General features: G+C 40.6%; 1 protein-coding gene across 6 annotated transcripts in view; it reads left to right on the top strand.

Moving 5' to 3' along the window:
* BTRC (beta-transducin repeat containing E3 ubiquitin protein ligase) overlaps positions 1-22,862 on the top strand; it is a 114,517-nt gene that overhangs the window by 74,363 nt on the left and 17,292 nt on the right. For all 6 annotated transcript variants that reach the window (XM_012574639.5, XM_072931196.1, XM_012574638.5 and 3 more), the window contains 2 exons: positions 16,846-17,077; positions 21,605-21,791. In XM_012574639.5, the coding sequence (XP_012430093.4) occupies positions 16,846-17,077; positions 21,605-21,791 (419 nt within the window). The remainder of the gene's footprint in view (positions 1-16,845; positions 17,078-21,604; positions 21,792-22,862) is intronic.

Genomic DNA, 22,862 nt, shown 5'->3' with positions numbered 1-22,862 from the left:
TATTTCTGGGCACTTACTACCATAGTAGCTTATTTGGATCAAGTACTGACAGGTGGAATCCCTTCTAATATGAAAAATCAGATCAACACACTTCAAATCCTGTCCTCAGGTGGAGACACATTTTCTTTCAAGGTTTCCTGATACTGCACTAAAGAACTTTTCATCTTATGTAGGACCTCAAGTGACTCAACATAAATAATTTGTGTGGAGGTCAGACGCTTGCCTCCATCTCCTTTCTCTCAAAGTAAATCACTATGAACTGGCAGGACAGGTTTTGATGGTTGCAAGAGTTGATTTGGAGTCATACTGGGATCCAGCTGGAACCTGTCTGAGTTTTTGCTCTTTGCAATCTCAGGAGTTTTCAGATAGCCACCGCAGTCTATACCCACGTAACTGATCAGTTAAAGGCACAAGACAGCAACAATATTGAAATAAACTGAGTAACTATTCTTCTAATTGTGGAAACAATAGACAATTGGCCCTGGAGAAAATGGAGTTCATAGTTGCAACATCTTGCTGCCCAGGAGATCTTGGCCTAATCTTCCCAGTAGGTGACTTGACGGCAACTCCTCCAGCAAAAGTGCCTCCATATCAGGGACTCTAAGGTCACTTGCATTACTCACATCTGGATCTTCATCTGACATCCAGACATCACATGAATGAAGAGCTTAATGGTTTGTCCCAGATCCTGTGAGAGTTTACCTGGAGGCAGTGAAGGTATGAAACGAGATACTCTCTGTTCCCATGTAATACATTTATTATAAATGTATCAGATACCATGAGGGATATCCTGTGAAACCAGTGACAAGCACAGTGAATATGGCCTCAGGGCAATCTGAAGTTACCTGGGAGTTTCCTGGAGGCGAGATCAATGGATAAAACCTCACCAGAATAAGTACTGTTCCTGTGTGTCATGTGTAACTCAGCAGTTCAGCACATGGTGGAAATGTGTAGGCTGTACATTTCATAAATCCCAGGCTCAAACTCACTGGGCACATGCCAAACTGAAAATTGTCAGGTCTTCCAGTCATTCATGAGAGAAGAATGAAGCCCCATCTTTGTGTATTAACAAACTGGAATGTGCAGTCCCATCAATGTTCTCTACTCATTCTAAGTCAGTTTGCTTAGCTGACAATCAGCAAGTCTGCATCCGTGCCTTTTCAGGTATGTTCTGAGCTGTGAAGTGATGAGTGTCTCTTGCACAAGAATTACCAGCCTTGTTACACCAGAAGGGCTGGAAGGAGGATCCAGGGAATTACAGGCACAGTCTATCCTCAGTGCTGGTGAAGGTCATGGGACAGATCATCTTCAGTGCCGTGACATATGGGGCACATATGGGACAAACCGTGATCAGGCCCAGTCAGCGTGAGCTTATGAGGGGCAAGCCCTGCTTGTCCAGCCTGATCTGTGGTAAGGGAAAGGCTTTGTATGTGTCTACCTAGACTTCAGTAAAGCCTTTGATGTCATGTCCTGCAGCATTCTCCTGGAGAGACTGGCCAAGCCCAAAGAGTGGTGGTGAATGGAGTCAAGTGCAGCTGGTCACCAGTTAACAGTAGTGCTCCCCAGGGCTCCGTACTGGGGCCAGTTCTGTTTAGTATCTTTATTAACAATACGGGCAAGGGGATCGAGTGTACCCTCAGTAAATGGACAGACAACACTTAATTGGGTGGAGTGTTGGTCTGCCTAAAGGTAGGAAGGCTCTGCAGAGGGATCTGGACTGGCCAATTATGAGATTGAAGAAAGTGTAGTGCCAGGTCCTGTACTTGGATCACAACAACCCCACACAGAGCTGCAGGCTGGGGCAGCATGGCTGAAAACTGCCCAGCAGAAAAGGACCTGTGGGTACTGGTCAACAGCAGCTGATCGTGAGCCAGCAGTTGCCCAGGTGGCCAAGAAGGTCAATGTATCAGAAGCAGTGTGGCCAGCAGGACCAGGACACTGATCATCCCCCTGTACTCAGAACTGGTGAGGCTGCACCTGAAATTCTATGTTCAGTTTTGGACCCCTTACTACAAGAAAAATACTGAGGTGCTGGAGCGAGTCCAGAGAAGGGCAACAGAACTGGTGAAGGGTCTGGAGCACAAGTCCTGTGAGGAGTGGCTGAGGGAGCTGGTGTTGTTTAGCCTGGAGAAAAGGAGTCTCAGGAGCACCTTATTGTTCTCTCCAACTGCCTGAGAGGAAGGTGTAAAAGAGTGAGAGTTAGCCTCTTCTCCCAAGTAACAAACAGGATCAGAGGAAATGGCCTCAAATTGTGCAGGGAAGGTTTAGATTGACTATTATAAAAACGTGTTTTCAGTGAAGTTTTGTGGGGCATTGGAACAAGCTGCTCAGGGGAGCTGAGTCACAGACCTGGAGATACTCAAAAGACTGGTATATGTGGCGTTTAGTTTAGTGTGGACTTGGCAATGTTAACAGATAGACTTGATGATCTTGGAGGTATTTTCCAACCTCCATGACTTGATGATTCCTCCTTTGGAGACCTTGCAGGTCACTGGTTCCAGCCTCTTGTTTTGTAGATCCTACTTTGTCCCTTTAGTGAACTTACAAAGTTTCATCTTACAGTCAGTTAAGGTCTGTTCTGAAATCTTTTTTTTCACTGTTTCCATCAGAAGACTTTTCCAGAACCCAGTTGTTCTAATGACTGGATATCCCCAGCTAGAATTTCCAAGCTAGTTTATTCATGGAGAAATTGTACCACTGGTTCTTTGTTTCTTCCTTTTATTTTAGTAGCTCTTGTTCCATTTTTGATGTTTATCCACATAGTTTTAGAGAGCTGTCATACCGACTTTGTTTTATTAGGACAAATTGAATGGTCCTTAGGGAGTTGTATGATTTAAGAAATGGAAAAGAAGTTTGAGCATTGGTGGTTGAGGACTTAGTTTTCTAGAAAGAATTTATTTATGTTTACTTTTCTGATCTTTCTCTCTTAGGCAAAAGTTGTGAGATTATTGCCCTGTACTGTACTAAAGGTATTGACAGTAAAGGTAAAATCTTTATATGTATGTAAAGGTATTTACATATATGTAAAGATTTAATCCTTCTGGCTGATGCAGTGACACAGCCTGCATACTTCAAAATGAAAGAGAGACCTTGGACTAATCACTGCATCCTCTAGCTTGTCAGGTATCATGGTCCCTTGATTTTCCTGGGATATTGTTCTGCCCTGTGCAGTACTCAGCAAATACTACTGCTTGACTAGAATACAGAATCATCAGTAGTCACTGCCACTAATTGGCAGATTTTAAAATTTATCGTTTTCTCGGAGGGAACTTGTAATGGGAAATAACTCATGTTGTGCAGTAAAAGCAACTGTTCCATATTTTCCTTCATGTATATTTAACGCAATCTGTAATTTACAAAAATAGATTTGAATTAGTCTGCCTGTGGAAGCTCATACCTAAGATAACTTCAGCGAGGCAGGCAGTCCCTTGTTGATTGTAACCGATGGCTTAGTTGAGGCTGCAGCTTGGAGGGAGACAGCAGTAGTCACTGTATACATTGCTGAACCTTACTGTTGAGGAAAATTAAAAATGAGCAGCAAAGTAGTTGTGCTCACAGTCCTGAAAATAGTATTCTAAGTAGCTGCAATTTTTAAAATGTTGCCATAATAATGAATCTTATCAGGCAAGTAGTCCTTACCTGCTCAACTCATGTAACTAGGCTGTTTGCCTGTGCCCAACAGGCAAGCTTGCCTTCCTGATGCCCTGAATTTGTGAAATACAATATGTCTATCCTATATATGTGTGTGTACAGGTTCAGATTCAACAGGTTCAGATTCAGATTCTCATAACATTGAAGTCTGAAAAACTCCTGTTGCTTCTCAGCACAAAATGAAACCTTTGTAACAGTGACAACAAACTGAGAATTCAGTTAAAGCAAGACTAAAATATTTCAGCATTGTTTTTTCTGACCTCACTTCTCTCACTTTAAACAACTGCTTTTGTTTAGACTAACATTCATTTAGAAGAAATAAAAGTGAAAACCACTTAACAACTATACTACAAAAAATTAGATGTTTAATTAACTAAGACTTGTAATTTCTCAGCAAAGAAAGCTCCCTCTCTGACAAGTAAACCTTCCTTATAGGTCTTTGATTGTAGGTAATAAAAATGTTCTTAATTAATGCCAATTATGTGCATTTATTGTTTTCTTTCAAGTCACTATATTTTACAAAATAGTGTGAACTACAGAGCTGAACCAGGTTGTTCTCTTACCATGTTGATTTAGAACTGTCAGCCCAAATAGAGTTCTGAGGTGGGTTGTAATGGGAGTATTTCATGGTTTGATTTAGAAGACTGCAGATGATTAAGACTTCACAGGCAGTTAATTAATCGTAAAACCTGAGTTTTGAAACTGGTTCAGGTTATAAGTGAAGATATGTTTGGAATTTAATAATTTGTTGAGAGTATCAGCTAAAGTTCCTAGAGAACACAAGCATCATAAAAAATATATAGTTTTTGAACATTTTTAAATAGTTGGACAGATGTAACTGAAAATCAGTATTGGGTGTCTGAACAGATGAATACTGCTTGCTCTCAACTTGTAAAGCCAGAAGGCAGGTATATCTGCAGTACTCTTGAAGAACCTGGTCTTTAGTGGCTGCAAAAAATTAACAGCAAAGGCTTGTGAACCCTAGATTTGGAAAGTCTTATTAAAAAATAATTCTCTATACAGCATCTTTTTAAAAGAGTTCCAGATTTCACCTATGATAAATACATCAACATCTGACAGTTGTGCGTATCCAAAAGCCTGTTAAGTGCATATGAGCTTTGATAGTGCAGTTAGAAATACAGAGTCACTTAGGCTGGAAAAGACCTCAGGAAGTCCAATCTTCTGCTCACAGCAGAATAGTCAATATTGAATTCATTACTCCCAGGTAAGCTCCACTGCCAGGTACCCGCTTCTCCTGGGTTTTGCATCTACAGAACATCTGCCTACAATCTGAGGTCTCAGACTGCGCCGAGAAATGAAGCCAGCACATGCTTTGCCTAAGAAGGGCTACATTTTGCCCTAAGCTCTTGCCTGCCTGTATCTCCTAAGATAGCACCAAGGACCACCTCATGTTATGTAGTCTTGAAGTAACAAAGACATAAAACCAGCTGCAAGCTGTTTTCCTAAAAGGAAATATGCTGTTAATATGCAGAAGTGGTCACAGATCTCAAAAGTTTCAGTTCTTGGGTCATGTATGTGGGGGGAACTGCTGCTGCTGCCTTCCTGCTGTGTGGTCAGCACCACCTTTTACCTGTCTTATTCAGACCTAAGCCACAGCTCTGTGGATGTGGGGGGAGAACAGATGGATTGTAGTGTCAGCCCAAGAGACACCCAGCTGAAGGTCACCAGCCCAACCAAGAGATCTGCAACTGCAGAGATCTTCCTTTCACTTGAGATGTCCTTTCACTGCTGCTGGACAGGTCAGATGTCACACTATAATCCTTCCCTGCCACATGCAAGAGGAGTGGGGAGAGAGAAGTTGTTGCCAGTGCTTTTCTCCAAGTCCTCTTAAGGGGATAAAAGGAATGGCCTTGGATGCCATCTGTACTGCAGAAGGAAGGTCTGTGTGTCAGGATTTGGGTGCAGCAGCAGGACTGTGTACAGAGTTCGGGCCCAAAATGGCAAGGACAGCTGTCAGATGGGACTGAGGGACATCAGCAGGCGATGTTGGGAAGTTTTGGTCAGGTGCTTCTGTCATCTACTCGGGTCTAGTTACTTCTAGTCTTTCTTATTGGACTTGTCAGAGACATAAAAACGTAGCTGTGGATAGCCTAGCACATCCTACTGTATTTCCTCATCTCTGTCACATACAAATATTAAAATCACAAACTTCTAAACCCAGGCAATGCTCTAAAGTCCCCCAGTGGTTACACGTCAGAATTGCTGTGATGACTAAAGAAACTTACCTAAAGCATATCCTCCCTAGGGCACTTACCTTCAGCATGTGAGTTGTTGCCGTGTCTGTATTGATTTTGGAGTGGTATCTGTGTGTTTCAGTTTGAGAAAACTCAGCGTGAATTTTTTTCATAACATACTCACCTTTTGGTTCTGCTTTGGAAGGCTGTGGAAACAATTAGTACTGCTGCATTTTTTCTAACTGGTGAAGTGAGACCATGCCTTTACTAACGAGTCTGTTTTGTTTAGTTTTACATGACAGTTTTGTTTGCTGACACTTGAGAGGAAGTTTACACTTGTATGGTGTGGTGTCACTTTGTGACATTGCCCTCAAAGAGCACCTTTGGTGCTGAGGCTTCATTCCCAGCATTAAGCACTGCTTTGTCTGTGTGAAGTGTGTTGGGACACATCTGTTTAACTAATAGACTTGTGAAATGGAGTGACTTGCCTATGGCAGCACAGGAAGGGAGTGGGAGAATTAGGAATAAAACTCAAAAGACTTGGCTCCTGTTTCTCTCATTTTTACATTTGTACTGCCAGCTTTCAGTTTATCAAGAATTAATAAGTAATAACCTATGATTGAAAAGGTCCAACTCTTTCTGTTGTGAGATGTTTCTCTGTCTTCAGCATTCTGCAGAGCTCAGAATTGTTGCACCTTTTTAGTTTTACTTCAGCAGAATTACTCAATATTTAATGTGAAGAAACGTGTAGTTCACAACTGCAGTCAGCTTCATTGGGATGTTTGTCAGCCAAAAAGGGGTGAGGTAGCACAACATTTTTATGCCATAAAAATTGAAAATGTTCAACAACTTTTTAATTTAGTTTCTTGCTACATCTCACATTGTACACTCAGCTGACATGATAATCCTTCAGCTTGTCGTAAATTACATTTTAAAATAGAGATCAGTTAATTACAGCAATCTGCGTATTTTTAATCAGCTATAGAGGGAATTTCTAATGACACTTGTTTCTCTTGAATTTCAGATAAACTAGTGGATGTGTTCTTAATTATGCATATGACAAAAAAAAGTAAATCAAGTAAAAATTACAAACAACACTACTCAAGACTGCTTTGAGTGAGATTGGATAGTCACAGCTTAGCATCTATGGCTTTTCTGTGTGGAAGGTGCTAGAGGGAGCTCTAACCCCTCGATCGAGGAACAGGCTGTCAATGGTGCATCTCAGAGTTTGGGCTGTGATAGGAAACGTTGACTTTTTTTGATGTTTTAATTTTATTTTGTAGCAGGAAGTTGCATATGGTTTTCCAAGTCATGAGCCCAAATTGCTCTTCCTAGATGCAAAGATACAAATAGTATGTTTGTGAGTGTACTACTATTAGATTTAATATAGCTATTGTGAGCTACCTGAAAATAAAGAGAACAAGTGAGAGGTATCACTGGGATGTTTAGAAAATAGTGAGTGCTAAAGTCTAATGGTCGTTTCCTTTCACAAAGGAGAAAAATTCTCACCATAGAAGACCTAATGGTATTTAAAAGAGAATACATTTTAAACTGTTGGAAGTAGAAGCTACTTTACTCAGCAGGTAATAGGTTCTTAGATGTTTAGCCAATTATTATAGTAGAAGTTATAGAAAATGGTGGTGGTTTTTAGGCAGATTTAGAAATGGGATGCATCAGTGCATGAGGGTGGGAGAGATTTCTCACATCATATACTCCACACTTGTAACATTCTTGATATGACATGAAAGTAACTCCCAATGGGATGGAAAAAAAAGAAGAGAAAACTTGTTTTTTTATTTGTAGAAAGGAAAATATTGGTGAACTGCTACTATTTTCATTGTTTGTTAACAAACACAGTAAAAAGAATAGCAGAATCGTGGCTTTGAGTGGAGGAACATTATGTGGGGAACAGAGTATACTGAAGCACCAAGTGAGGCTAGCAGATCTGTTTTGACACAATTTACTGGGGGATTTATATTGTTTATATGCTACATTCAAATGCAGCCACTTTGATTGAGTCTACTATAGAGAGAAAAGGAATGGAAAGCTTCCTCTCTCCTTTAGTTTGAGGTATTTTTTGAAAGATTATTGGCAGCTAAACACTGAGCCAAGAAGGGATGCCTAGTGGAACAGTCTGTGATTTGGGCTTCTGAGTTGTGCAATTTGAGTGTCAGCTGATAGGGATAAGGTCTGCTCAGCCGTGGAGCTGCATATGCCTTTCTGAAGTGCTGTTATGGTTAGACCTGGTCACTTGGTGTAGCAGAGAGTACTGGTTTCTGCCTTCCTTCTGTCATGTGCTTTCACATATCAGCAGCAATTGACCTAACCCACTTTAATGCACTTTCTGAAGATAAAGAATTCATTGTCCTTAGCATGGATTTTTGGAGTCTGTTCCTCAGGTCATAAATCTTTCGCCACTTACCAGTGAAAGAATGGACCAACACAATCTTAAGATATAAAGTCAAGGAAAACTTCAAGGTAGGATGGACCTCTGGAGGTGCAGCTGCCTGTTCAGGGGAGGATTATTTTACAGCCAGTACATTTTGCTTAGAACTATGTCCATCTATATTTTGAATGTCTTCCTTTTAATGTCTAGAACTTTGCTTGCTACAGCCTGTTGCTGTTGCCTCTCTTCCTGTCATAATACATTTCTGGAAAGATTCTGTCTTTCTTTCCTCTGAACCTTCATTTAGGTAGTGGAAGGCTGGTGGATAACCCCCAGTATTCTCCCGGTGAAACACATCCATCTTCCTTTGCAATCCTAGGGGTCCTCCATGGGAATCATCCCGCTTTGCCAGGAAGGTAAGGTTTGACTGAAAGTTTAGCAGAAGAGCTCATCTTGAGAAGACAATGCTCATTAGTGAAAGAGGGGAGGCTACAAGGCAAAATCTCAAGATTTTGGCTGGAGACCACTGACCAACTTTAACTTAGCACTGTACCAGAATATTTAATGGATTTGTCCTCTTACAACTGTCTCTGTGGTAGCTGCTAACAGCAGTGGTATTGGTATTAGGCAGTGTGAGTTGCTGAGATGTCCTCTTCTAGATCTGGCTGTACTGGTGGGAAAGAATACCATGCAGCCTTTGCCTGGCTGCTGCAAGTTGCTGCCCTCCAGGATCTGTCAGCAAAACTGCAAACCTGCTCTCAGTTAAGATGAGGTGTTTTAGCGTAGACAGTTTAAATAGCAGGTCTCTGCTAACAAGCTTATTTTGACTGAAATAGGTTAGGGAGTGCTCATGTAGCTAACTCCTCCAGCAGATCCAAGGAGTACATTTGCAATGGGAGCAGAGCACATACATGAATCTTGTGCTTCTTCAGAATGCTGCTGGGTTTTTGTTTGTTACATCTCTCCAGTATGCCTGGAAATACATATACTACTGTAGCTGGGAAATATTATATGATACCCAGCATGTATATTCCTGACTTCCAGTTCTGAATCTCTCACATTGCCTTGGCCAAGTAGTTTGGTGTGCATATGCCCTCTTTGTTGTTGGTAACAAAATGCATCCCAGAGGAAGAACTAATGGAAAATGCTACTGAGTAAGCCATCTTGGAGGGCTTGTGTTTTTTGGCACTAAAAGCTTTACATAGGCAGAACCAAGTGGTTTGAAAATCTCAATAGTGTTATTGAGAGCAGATAACAAGTTTTTATGATCATTCTCTTTTTCTGTTGTTCACAGTGGTATCAGTCTTCCCTGTTAATTCAGCCATGTTTTGAATCACTTGAGTCCATCTACCTGTTCCAGGCTGTCTTTCTCTCTAGGTTAAGGGAGCACTTGAAGCAAGAAGGAAATCAACAGTAACACCCATAAAGAGTAACTTCACTCAGGCAGTAGATCATGCTTGAGTGTTTTAAAAACAGAAGCAACTGTTCCAGAAAACTGTGAAACTGCTGCTTAGAGCATTGTTTACTTTTGCCTCTCCCTGACATAAATGAGCACTTTGCTGCTACTGGCATTAGCCGATGACTTTAGTAGACTGGTTCTACAAGTCATAATGTGCATATTCCTTCCCTCCATTAATAGTAATAACATGTAATGGTCCCAGCAATTCAACTCTGTTTCTGGTAGCCATGCCAAGGAAGAAATAATTTCCTTTGGTGTTTTCCCCCGGAAGAGATTTGTTGTTACTGGAGTGTCTTCTTTAAAATTTGTATATGATCACTTTACAGCTAGTAAAAGGTGTGCTCTGAAATCTATCTCTTTAAGAGTGATGGTGCCTGCCCTCCCCCCCATATGTCTAGATAGGCATTTGGTGAGGGATCATAGTTTGGGAAAGTAACATATGCCATTGCTGTGCTGATGCAAGCAGATTTCTCATCAGTGCTTGTTATTTTCGAAGACAACTTGAGATGAGGAGGAGGAGAGGGACTCCCAATTCGCATTCATGGCATCAGAGAAATTTTATTTTGGAGGTTTTTGTCAACACTTAAAATCTAGGTGGGAGACCTATATCGAAGGAAAGTTTACAGTAAGAGCTATGAGATTCCAGACAATTAAACTTTATTAGCCTGTCTGAAACATTAAGTATTAGCTTAAAAGAATAGTTTTTTAATCTCCTCCCTGTTGCTGTTTACTGTGTAGCAGTGTGGGAGGGGAACATCTTGTCCAGCAAGGTATTATTGCTGCTCTTTGTATGGCCTATGTGCAAGTGCCCATGGCTCAGTCCTGTCTCCCCAGTCCCAAGAGAGACTCCCCACGTTACTTCTCTGGTGCCTGCAGCTTTTCCTAGCCTTGAACAAAATCAGCCTTTTCCCTCTCTTCTGTATCTGAGGTAATATCCTTAGCCAGGTGCCCTCCAGGCTGACACCATATCATAGGTACTTAGATGGTACCTCTGAAAACTATTGCCCTCCCAGGATTTCAGAAAGTGCAGCAGGTTGGGCTGCTGTGTCCAGCGTAATTCCAGTGATCTTTCATCTAGATGTATCCTTTCTTACAAAGCTTTTCTGCAGTGTGATTAGAAACCAGATATGGACAAGCAGTCTAAAGCTCCAGAGAAGCAAAATTGCTAGTTCCTTGGGTGCTGTTAATTTCAGTATGTGTGTTTTGAATTTTCTCTTGAAAATAAACAGTAGAGATGCTGTGGTTTCTTTCAGGGTGCTTTCTTTTTGACTCTCAGATGTGATTGATGATCATCTACTTCTGGGTTATGTTCGTTTTTCAGAATGTTTCAGTGAGCTTTGCAGCGTGGAAAGTAATTCAGTACTGAGCGAGTAAGTTCATATATGAGCTAAACCCATGGTTAACCTCACAGAGGCTGTTATGTGAGATGGAGGCAGGCAGAAATGGGTAGATTCTAAACTGAGCTTTTAAAATAAAAGTAAATGGAGTGAGTTGTTTAATGACCTAGCATTGTAGCCTTGCTGTCAACTCAAACAGTGGAAAAGCAGGTTCATCCTGCAAAGGAGAAAAATGAGGAGCTGGCTACCCTACTCATGTCTCTCGGGTGCTATGGCTCATGAGATCGTGTTTTTTATGGTGAGACAGCCCCCTCACCACCCCTCAATTCTCTAAGCAAAGGAGTTCTTTTATAGGCAGCTGCCAGTGAGGAGCTGCAAAGGAACTTCTTTCCTCTTTGTTTCGCCTTGGCAGTCTAGGAGTCAGTTCTGCAGCATTTGGTAATTGCAAGCCTAAAAAGGAAGAAGCCAGCCATAGAAACTGAACCTGTATCCTCTTAATTATGGTGTTACTGCCTTTAGGCCATGCAAAAAAACATCCGTTGTCTGGATTCTCAAATAACTATCTCTGCTTTTAGCATGGAGGGCTGGCATACCTCAGGCCCGTTTCACCATTTTTATTATATTGCTGTGGTTACATTGTTGTGGCATTGAGTGCTACTTCATCATGGGCAGTAGCAAGCAATTCCATGGCCACACAAGTAACTTTGAGAAAGTCAGCTGGGCTGAGCTTCTCTGATTAAGAGCACCTTTTCAGTCATCAAACCAAATCATCCCATGGCCATGCTGGTACTTTTGAATCCCTCTGGTTTTCCCGCATGCTTCTAACGTGATCCAGAATTCCTGAGCTTTTGCTGCTGGTGAAAATAGTTTCCTGTTTGGATTCATAGTTGTGGGCATTTTTAATGTGGTCAGTCTTGAAGAATATTCAGGATAGAGAGGCAAGCATGGCTTTGCTTCCATTGTGAAGTTCCTGTCTTTCCCCACCTTCCCTGGCCCCTGGACATACACCTCTGTGGTTCCTTTCTTTGTCATTCCATTGCTTGGGTTTTTTTCCCCAGTGTATTTTATCTTGTGAGTAAAGTTTGAACAGTACGCAGAAAGTTAACTGCCTGGAGTCTTTTAAATATAAGTAACACGCACCCAGTAATAAGCTGTCGGTTGTTTTTTTGCTGCCTGCAAAGAAACATAAACACAGCGCTCATTTCTGGCAGGTTTTTACTGTCAGAGTTTCTCCTATTATATTTATCTTACAATTTGCCAGGGGGTGAAGTTATTAAGTTTTAGCAGCAGCCATCGATCAAGTTCACAAGTTAACACGATAAAGGCTCTGTGCCGCTCCGATCCGGGAAAATGATGATCCTCACTCGGTAATTAACTAAATGAGAAAGTTAAATCTTACTTGAGAGCTGGGAGAGATGAAAGAGAGGTGTTTGTCAGTTTCTCAGTGGAAATTAGAAGCAGTTTTCTGCAATTCCCTAAGCTGCTGCTCTGTCATATTTTACATAAGCACTGGGAAAACGTCTTGTAATTAGTGCTGTCATGGAGGATTTTTTTTGCTGAAGGATGTTGGAATAATTCATTAGATTATCAAGAAAGGCTTGTGTCCTGAAATGATTAGCACAGTGAAATTTAAACCATTAACGATAACAAGTTTAGAGCTTGCTGCAGTGCAGAGGCACCCGGGGTATGTCTGTGCCTATTTCAATCATTTCTTATAATTAAACATTATGTCCTCTTTTTTCCTCCCCTTCACTAAGACCCATCTGAAATTCCTGTTAAGGTGGCTCTGTCTAGATCAGTGACTTAACCACAACGGGCAGTGCAAGCAGTTGGAGGTGAAATGCTGCAGTTGCAGACAAGCAGTAAATGACATTTATCTGTGTCAGAGCCTGTAGTCCCAGTGAGTCCAGGAAGGAGGAAAGAAGCCCAGTATGACCTGTTGGTACTGGAACGTGGAAGAGAAGACCTTTCTTTTTATCTAGGGAGAAACTGACATTTGCAATGGTGGTCTAAGCTCTTGGTATTTTCAGAGCTTCAGCATGAAGATGTCTTGAAGGTTCAGAAGGTCCCAAACCTTGCTGGGATCATTTAAGCCATTCTTAATATTCTAGGAGACAGTTTCTCCTTGACTTTAAGAGATGTCTTCTTTGCATTGAGAAACACAAAACCTGAACTCATCTACCCAGTTGAACAAAGTCCTCTGCAATGACTAGAGGATGTAATCTTTTTAAGAAGTGTATAAAAGTTGTGACCACTCATATTGGTGATTAAATACTATTACTGTACTACAGTCAGGGAAGTTGCTTGGTTTTGGTTTTTTTCTGTGCTTTAGGAGGCTCCTTGGTCCCCTGTACTGAACAAAACCAAAAGTAACCTTGGTTGTCATATATGGGTTACAGCTGTGATTTACCATAGCTGGTTTGTTTATATGCAAAGCAGTAGATTTACCCAGTCTTTATTTATCTGTGTTGAAATATTACACCTTCCTACAGTTGCAAGCCATTATTTAGATTAAAGTCCTTTCATATATTAGTCCTCTTCTACTTCACTGGGCATACAAATGTGCTTTGTGTTAAATGTAGCCATTTGGAGAAATGGTCTTGTAATTATGGGCTGCACTGGAGCATAGTACGTAGATCCCTGAGTTAGTACCAACCTGAGGCGCTCAATCCCCTGGGTCTCCTGGCACAGCTTATGAGCTCAGCTCAGCATTGTCAGAGGACACCTCTGCCATTCCTGCAGATGAGTCATGGTGCCCAGGGCCAGCTGGGGCACCTCTCAGCCCTCACATACAGGCCTTTGTGAAAAGGGAAGTGGTAAAGCTTCATCTGTTCCAACTTAGTAGTTTGCTCTGTTATACCCAAATTTCCTCCCCGATGATGAACTGCCAGTGCTCATTCTTCTTTGCCATTTTTGGAAGTAAAGCTTATAGAAAATGTATACAGTGCATTGGGATGGATATTTACCCTAGCAGTGTGGATGGCAAGTGAAACAGGTTTTTCTTTTTCAGGTGAGGCCTGATTATTGTATCAAGAGGGGGAAAAGGCTATAGATGACTTTTTCACTGAACTGCCCATGGATTTTCAGGAATCTTTAAATTAAAATTCTGGAGCTTTTGTTCTAAACTGTAGTTTGAGTGATTTGAGAGCCCTGTCAGTTTACCTGTCTCTACTTTGGTGTGTTCATGCTTGGTCCCCTGCTGGCACAAACCATAGGACCTGCTAGGCACACCTCTGGGCTTCTGCTCACTCCTTTTGGTGTGAAACCAGAGCAGGCAAGGATGCAAACCAGGTCTCAAGCTGATATAATAAGAATGTAGCTGAAGTATGAACCTAAAATATATGGTGTTCTCACATGCACTAATTTGGATGTAAACACTGTAACATGCTTTTCTTAGCAGAACCACTTTATAAATCTGGAGTTTCACTTCCAGAGCTGTTAAAAGTGCTGGTCAATGAATTCTTTCATTTACTCATTATTCCTTTCCAAGAAGCCTGTGTTCAGGCAGAATGAATTGTTTTGTCCCATCTAAGCCATCTATTTGTACACACATAAGCCATGACTTGTATTTGCAGATATTGCAACTTCTGTTTGATACCATAAACCGATGTTTTAGAAGTAACTGGGGAGTTGAAGGCTGCTGGGAGAAGGGTGTTCAGAAGGCAAGGAAAGGCCAGAACATGGTGCCACCCTGTGAAAGGAGCTGCACCTTCATCAGCTTTGCACATCAGCTGTACGCTCACTCAGGCTCAGCAGAGTCAGTCTCAGTCAGACTTCAGAGTCTCTCAAATTAAAAGATACTTAGGCTGTTAAAAAATGCTTTGTAGAGACAACCTTTTTTTTTTAAGATGCACAGCAAACAAAATGAAAAATTAAATGAGATCAAACTTGTAGGTTACAACATCTCCTCACTGGCTTAATCCAGCATTTTTACTGGGATGCCTGTATTGCAGGCAGTTTAACTGCAGCAAAAATTACCAGAATCCCTTAACACGGGTGTTCAGTTCACTCCACTGGTAATCATCTTTTGCCAGGCCCTTAACTAGTGTGGACTTTGCTAGAAAAAGTCTAGTCTTTCACACACAGGACTTGATGCCCACAGTCTCTTTGGTATTTCTCTTGGCCCAAGAGAGAGTTTTTCTTTCCCACTGCCCAGTACTGGCTCTGTGACTTGTTTGCAGTCAGGGCTGTCCATGTGAGGATTGAATGAAATTGTAGCTCACTGTCCTTGTCTTGCATGATCTTGCTGGACACAGCCACACACAGCCACAGCCACACATTTGCAGGGAGGAGCAGGGATAAACTTGAAAACATTGAGCTGCAGAATGGAGCACTGATGGTGTGATCACCATGTTCTGTGTTCTCAAAGAAACTTAAGTCAAACTACAATACAGAAGGAGAAGAAAGCTGCTTGGTAAAAATCACAGCTCTTTACTGTCTTTTTCTACCAAAGGAAGGTCCAGCTCTCTAGAAATGTTGGAAAGCTTATTTAGGTGTATTATCTCTAAGAAAATTAAATGTATATGGTGATCAGTTAAGTAAATTTTCAAATTATGAAATTTTGGTGTTCCAAAGTCAGGATTCCTGTTGGGATTGGGAGGTATTATTCCCAAGAAATGGGAAACTCCTGCATTCCAAATCTACTACTGGTAACTAAATTTTGTGGTCTCTAAATAGCCTGCTGTTTTGGCACTTGGTGAAAAGAGGGGTTTTTGTTGTTCTTCCTTTTCCCGTAAAATCAATTAATCATTGCATTTATTTTAGTTCATTAGATATCTTTGCAGAGAGATTTAGGGATTCATTTTTTCCCTTTAATTTAATAAGAGCCCCTGGCAAGCTTGGTGCTTGGAATTATCATCATAGAACAAAAATATGTCATCCCTTCCTCAGTGTTTTATGTGTTCTTATCTCTGTCAGTTATTTTTAATTATTTGATAATTAATGAAGAACCTCTGCATGTATTTTGACAATAAAAGTGATGTAATAATATTGACTATTATTATAATGCTGTCTGGTGTTAAACTGTTAAAATGAAAGAGTAAAAATCACATGTTTTCAGCAGGAAATAGAAACTATTTGACCAGCATAAGAAAAGATAATTTCCCAGCAAATGGTTCATCTTACTTTGACAAAGGATACCCTTGCAATGCAAAATGCACACTTTTCTTACAGTTAAATCATTTAGAAAGCAGAATTTATATCTTACTATCAAGTAGTAAATTGAAATGTCAGTGTTTTGTTTTGTCCCTGAAACTCTTCTTTGAGCTGACTCCTTCTGACAAGATATTAACAGTGATCAGAAAGTTGAAAATATTTTACTCTGTGAAAGAACTATTTACCAAATGTCAGGGTGTATTTTAGCTGGCTTTGCTCTCGAAGTATAATTCAATTTTTTTCATCCATTTTATGCATTCCCTATGAATTTCAGCAGCAATCCATTCTTCAGAAGAAAAAAAAACCACCAGAGTACAAATGCAATTTGCTGTAGGTGTATTGAAGTAACTGGTATATGTACATTAGGAATCCAAATGCATTTTACTGTCGACATGTTAAATAAAATTGCGTTTATGTTAAACTGTTGCTGAAGGTTTCCCATCTGACCAGAGTCCTTTGTGTGCAGCTCTGGCACGAGCCAGTGCATTGTCCTGCAGGCTGTGCTTGGGCTGGTGGCACCAGCCGGGATGTGTGCTCTGACAGCTTTCATGTGGCAGAGTGTTTTTTGCATTCTGTTGTCTGTCCCCTAAAACAAATTGTACAACTGCTTGTGTTTCTTCTCATATGTGTTATTTGGGTTGTTCCTCTCCTTCCTGTTTACAGACAAAACTTGCCAATGGCACTTCCAGTATGATCGTGCCCAAGCAAAGGAAACTGTCTGCGAGCTATGAGAAGGAGAAGGAGCTCTGCGTCAAGTACTTTGAACAATGGTCCGAGTCTGACCAGGTGGAGTTTGTGGAGCACCTCATCTCCCAGATGTGTCACTACCAGCACGGACACATAAACTCATACCTCAAACCCATGTTACAGCGGGACTTCATCACTGCACTGCCAGGTATTTCTGCAGGCAGAGGGAGCTTGATCCTGTCTTTCAAAAAACTATTCTGTTCCACCCTACCCTGCTGGAGAGGTCTCTTGTAGGGTCAGTTTGCAAAACAGATAATAGCTTTTGAATGAAAAGCTCTATACCACCATGAAATGTCATAGTATTTTAATTTGTGTTCCTACTGCATGTCAAGGCATGGTCTAACACCATCATGGTTTATCTAGGAGTAAATTATAGCTAATCTGTGTATATTGTAAGGGTAGTTATCCCAAGCCACAGGGCAAGTAGTTGCGCTCTTAATGCCCACAACAATGCATGAATAACGAAAAATTTTAAAATTAAAACTACTATTCTTTCTGGTTGCTCAGCTGAGATTTTCTGTTTTCTTATTTAGATATTTGTCTCTCTTTCCTACTGAAATTACTTCCTAAAGCCATTGCCTTGATTATGTGTTAATTGCTAATAGGAAATGGAGGGTATAAGAGCAAAAGATGGAAGTGTTCTGGTTTTTACACCTTTGTAATGCTTTCCATTGAAAATATTATCCCAGATAGTCTCAGATGTGGCACTGGGCAGATCTCACAAAATGCACACATGCACACATAGTGTACATGCAGTTTTATATCAGCCCTGTCTTATAGATGGGAAAAACTAAGGTGGTGAGAGATCAGATATATACAGCAATAGAGTTTCAGAACTAAACAGAAATTCCTGGCTCTTTAGCTCATATTTTTCCAGACCATTAGATCATACCTCTGTAGATACATAAATAGGTAGATACTTAAAATATTAGCATTCCCATGCCATAGGTCCTTAGTTTGAGAGAGACCTGAGCAAGAAGTGGTACAGGTGTTGTCTCTAAACAGCCAGTTGAAGAGAGGTGTTTCTTGACGAAAGCTTATTCTGTGTATACCTTTGGAGAAGTGCTGAACTTTTGGCAATTTGATCTATCCAGTCATTTGATCATTCTTCAGAAGGGACTTCTCAACATGAAATATAAATTCTAGCCTTAAAAGACGGAAAAAAGTATGTTTAACTGTGAATTGTATAAAGCATAAAGGCACTGCAGGAGTTTTGCTAGGAAGTTAAATAGGTAGACTCATTGGATTTTAAGCTCATTGTGCCCAGTAATCAAATGGCTGTTGTAGCATTAAAAAAAAATCTTAGTTATGCTAAGTACCTGCTTTATGTTAGTTTTTAGTAGTCCAGTGGCAATAATCTTCTTGTACTTAGAGCAGCATACTTGTGGAGCTGCTCTGTTTCAGAAAAATAGGAAGTGTTTGGAAACTGCATTGGTTTCTCCATTTCATAAGTGGAAGTATACATGTAGATGCTTACACAATTTTTCCAGGTCTTTCTCCAAAGAGCCCCATGAAAGCACCCCACAAAATCAAGACATCTCTCTGTACTTGGTTAATTTCTTCCTACAGGGCTTTTTCTGAGAATTTTGGGCAGGTGCTATAAATATTTGTAGAGACATTCCAAATTTGCTTGCCATACCATACTTGTTACTGGTCCATAGTTGCCCAGGAAGCATATGATTTTACTCTTACCAGAATGCAGAATAAATAGGAATCAAGCAGCTAATATGTGAGTATTTTAAGTATTTTAATGGTTGGGGGAAATGTGTCCGTAAATAATGCATGTGCATCAATTTGCATATTTACAAAGTGCAAATGTCCTAGTGAATATTGCTCTGAGGGAGAAAATTAATAGCAAGGAATTACACTGGTGCAGACTCTGCATTCTGTGCAAGATGTCCTAAGTATAAGCAGGTTCTAGTGAAGAGAATGGGAAGGGAGGAAGGTAAGAAACTGCCTAGGAAAAATTGATGAACCCAAAATTCTAAATTAAGTCATATAATGAAAGAAAACCCCTAAACTCTGTAAGTATTTTTTAACTTTCTGAAATTCTCAAGTGTTAAGTACTCTGGTTTCATTTTTACTACTTCATTCTCTCTCCTGCTCTTCCCCTTGAGTGAATAAAACAATAAAGCTACTTCAAAATCATGAGGCATCTTATCTCTGTCCTCCTAGCACAGTCCCAAGGAATGACCAGAATTTAAGGTCATTTTAGATCATGGGCGTGTGTTACCAAGATACAGTAAAGTTGGCTCAGATTATTTTCCCAGTTCTTTGAACAGAATTAAGATTGTTTGAAAAATACAGCTTAACTGTGTACTTAACAAAATTTGTTCAGTTTCTGAAAAAAATAAGGTTTCTGCTTAGCATTTTCAAGCTATTTAACATTTTTTATGAGGGAAGTCATTTTGATAAGGATTTCATGTGTGAAATAGCTGAAACATTCTTGTTGGTTCAGAGGGTTGAAGGGCTAATCGTGTTTCACATCCATTTAGCAAAATCTTCTGTGAGCAGAGTTTTCCCTTTTTAAGGATGCAATGTTTTGTTAGATACATGCCTCAGTGAGTTGTGCTGTTCCTAAGAAACAAAATAATAAAATTGATTTTGCAACTAGGCCAGAATAGCTCTGCCCATCCACTTACCATAAATGTGAGGAGGGGAGGCCAAAACATTAGTATTCTTTTGCTGCAAAGGGTCTAGTATAGATGGCAAAGGATGACTTATTGCAGCCAGGATCTAAAGTGCAACTCCTGATGAAGTAGAAGGGACACATGGGTGAAGATTACTGTGCCCAGGTGTTGCAGTAGCCCTGCTTCCTAAAACCACGAGTTGTTCCCCATATATAAAATTAATTCATCAGGCGACACTGCTGACGTAAAGCCACCTGTAAAGATTCCATGGAGGCAGGCATTCTTAAGTGTCCTGGTGGGTCTGTAAATGTCTGTGAGCCCGCTGGAAGCAGCACAGACTGGGAAATCTGTCATTTCCACACAAATCTTCAGGAACAGGGAACAGGATGTCCATATCTACCCTGCCTGTTGTGGAATTCCTGCAAATTCCTGTTCACATTCACTAAACTGTTGTCACCCTCTTTCCACAATTTGCTGTGGAGTCAATCGAAATTTGCAAACACTTTTTTAAAATAGTGGTTGTACATATCTTTTCAGATTAAGTACATAATAAAGGCTGATGATGCTTTTATTTTGCAGGTTGACATCTAATTTTACATCTCTAAAGATAAGAAATGTCAGACCTCTTTCTCCACTCTCTGGCTGTGCCTGATATCATTCACATGCTTTTTTTACAAAAAGATTGAAGCATAAAATGCTGAGCAGAATGTCTGACCCAAAGTGTATTCTAAGTTTAGTATATTTGAAAGCAGCAGGAGGACGCATGCTGAATTGTCTCATTTTCATGCAATAGGAGATCCTTTTGAGATCTTTTCCTTAAGGAAGAAAAGGTTGGGCCATTTTGTGTCATGAACTCTAATCAAAGTCAGCTGGTTGCACTCAGTTTGGGTTTGCAAAAGTCCAGACATGTGACTGTAAAAATGTACTTACTGCCTTTTCCTACCCTCTCACAAGCAGGGCCTGGTCTTTGAGGCTGTTGTTTTAAAAACAAAAAACCATGTATTTAACTTTGTCCCAGATGTGAACCTGAGGGAAAATGCATCTAATACCAATCTGCCATGCTTCATTTTTGGTTGGACTGGACATAATGCCTGAGGGATGATGTGGTCTAAACTTCCACAAAGCATAGGAAATTTAACCTGTGAAGTGGGATAATCTCTTGGTGTGTCTCACTTGTGAATTAAAAAACCTCCAAGAGAAGCAGTAAGCTTTTTCATGTAAGAGGCATCTTGTTTTCCTGAAGTCTTGATTGTGATTAAATTTGAGTTGGTAAGGGCACGTTTTTACTGACTACACCCATCCAGTTAAGAAACATAGCGTAACCTTCCCTGCACAGACATTACATTGAGCTGCTTGGTGCCAACCAAGCAATTGCTTTACATTTCATTCCAGTCATGCTGAAGTAAAGCCAGTCCTGGTATTCACACTGGGAAATACTTGCTAATGGTACTATTTTGGTGCATATTTTTCCTTCACCCACTAAAATAAATGAAACTAGTAAACCTTCTTCACTTCTCCTTACACAGCTTCTCCTTCCCTCTTAACGTCCCTGTACATCTGCATATCCTTCCCTCCCCCTGTCTAAGGTACCACTACTCTTCAGGGCACACATTGGGAATATATATTTTTTTCTTCATTACATTTAAAAGCTACTGCTTTAGCAAAAAACAGCTTTTGAGCCATTGCAACATGAGAACAGCTGTAGCAGTGAGATGAGAAATGGTCCTAATATAGAGAGATTTTGGGGGCTGCGTTGCTGAGTTGGAAATGCCATCCATAGAATATCCCCCTAGTGCTAAAACCCATCGAAGTAGATTGGAATGACTTCTTGGATTCTTTATTATTTTTAATGACTTGTTGTGCTATATCCAAAGGAAGTTGGATAACACTGCTAACTCCTGAACTTAGCCTCAAATGCTCTTCTGTGCATTTTGTCCAGCTCCTCATGCAGAAGAGGAGATGGAAGGAGAATGCATCTTTGTACTAGCAGGGGGAGTTGTCTGTCAAGCAAATAATTTTTTTCTGTTGTTGTTGTTCTCCCCCAGCTCGGGGATTGGATCACATTGCTGAGAATATTCTGTCATACCTGGATGCCAAATCTCTGTGTGCTGCTGAGCTGGTGTGCAAGGAGTGGTACCGGGTGACGTCGGATGGGATGCTGTGGAAGAAACTCATTGAGAGAATGGTCAGGACAGACTCCCTGTGGAGGGGATTGTCAGAGAGGAGAGGATGGTAAGGAAACTGAATCTTCACCTCTTTTGCCCCCATTCAGGACAGTAGGGGTTGTGTGTTTCAAACCATATTTGAAGAGGATTATTCAGCACTGAAACATCATGTTGCTTCCAAACCTGACAGTTGCTTACACCAAAAATCAGCCATTGGGGAATTAGTTGCCGCATTTGGCTATGTGGCAACATGGGGGATTTTTTCCTCAACTTCCTCTTCTAATCACGCTCTTATCCCACTGTGACAAGTGAGATATACAGACTGAGATATACAGACACCCAGCTGTCTTTCAGTTCAAATTAAGAAGCTGTGTGTGCCTCAGGGGAACCCTAAACCGGTCAGCAGTTCAGAGCAGAAGAGCTTTTTCGGGAGTGGCAGTGGGGGAGCATGTGCTATGAATTAGTTCTTTCCTGATAGGTCCGTTTGTTTTCCTCAGCAGATTTTCACTATTAGATATCTGTTTAATTTTCAAACTGGAAGCTGAGGGTAGGTACCATGGAGAATAGGGGACTTTAGAAATGCAGATAGATTAGTTAATAATCATCTGGAATAGCCGTACTACAATGTAGGTCTCACTCAAGTTTGAAGCTGCTCTGCTAACATTTCATTAGAACTTTCTCTCTCAGGGGTACACCCTTTAATACATAATTTTCTTTTCCAAGGGTGTCCCTAGGATGTTGGCAGAAGGGAAACTGGGTATGAATATTTCATAAACAAGATAAAAGTGACAGCTCAGGCATTTTGGTTGCTATTAAAAAGAAAAAGATACAGAGTTGCAAACAAAGACTCCTGGTTTATGGTTAATTTTGTTATACTGTTTGTCTCAGGAAGTAAAGGCAAGTAAATCAGGATTGTGAGACATTCTTTAAAAATAAATACTACTTTGATCTGCTTCCGAGAGTGCAGTGTTTCTAAAGAGTGTAAAAGAAACAAAAGCATGGTAGTGGTAACTTTTGCATTTCTTTTAATACCTTATTCTTTCCAGGACTTCCATTTTTTTCTCCCTACAGTTGAAGTCACAGTAAGTCTTAAGAGGAGCTTGAGAGGTCATTTAGTCCTTTCTGTTTTCCATAGGAA

Source organism: Taeniopygia guttata, chromosome 6 (genome assembly GCF_048771995.1).
Source record: "Taeniopygia guttata chromosome 6, bTaeGut7.mat, whole genome shotgun sequence".
NCBI lineage: Eukaryota > Metazoa > Chordata > Aves > Passeriformes > Estrildidae > Taeniopygia > Taeniopygia guttata.
Note: the sequence above shows the minus strand (reverse complement) of the source record. Positions and strands in the feature narration are given on the sequence as shown.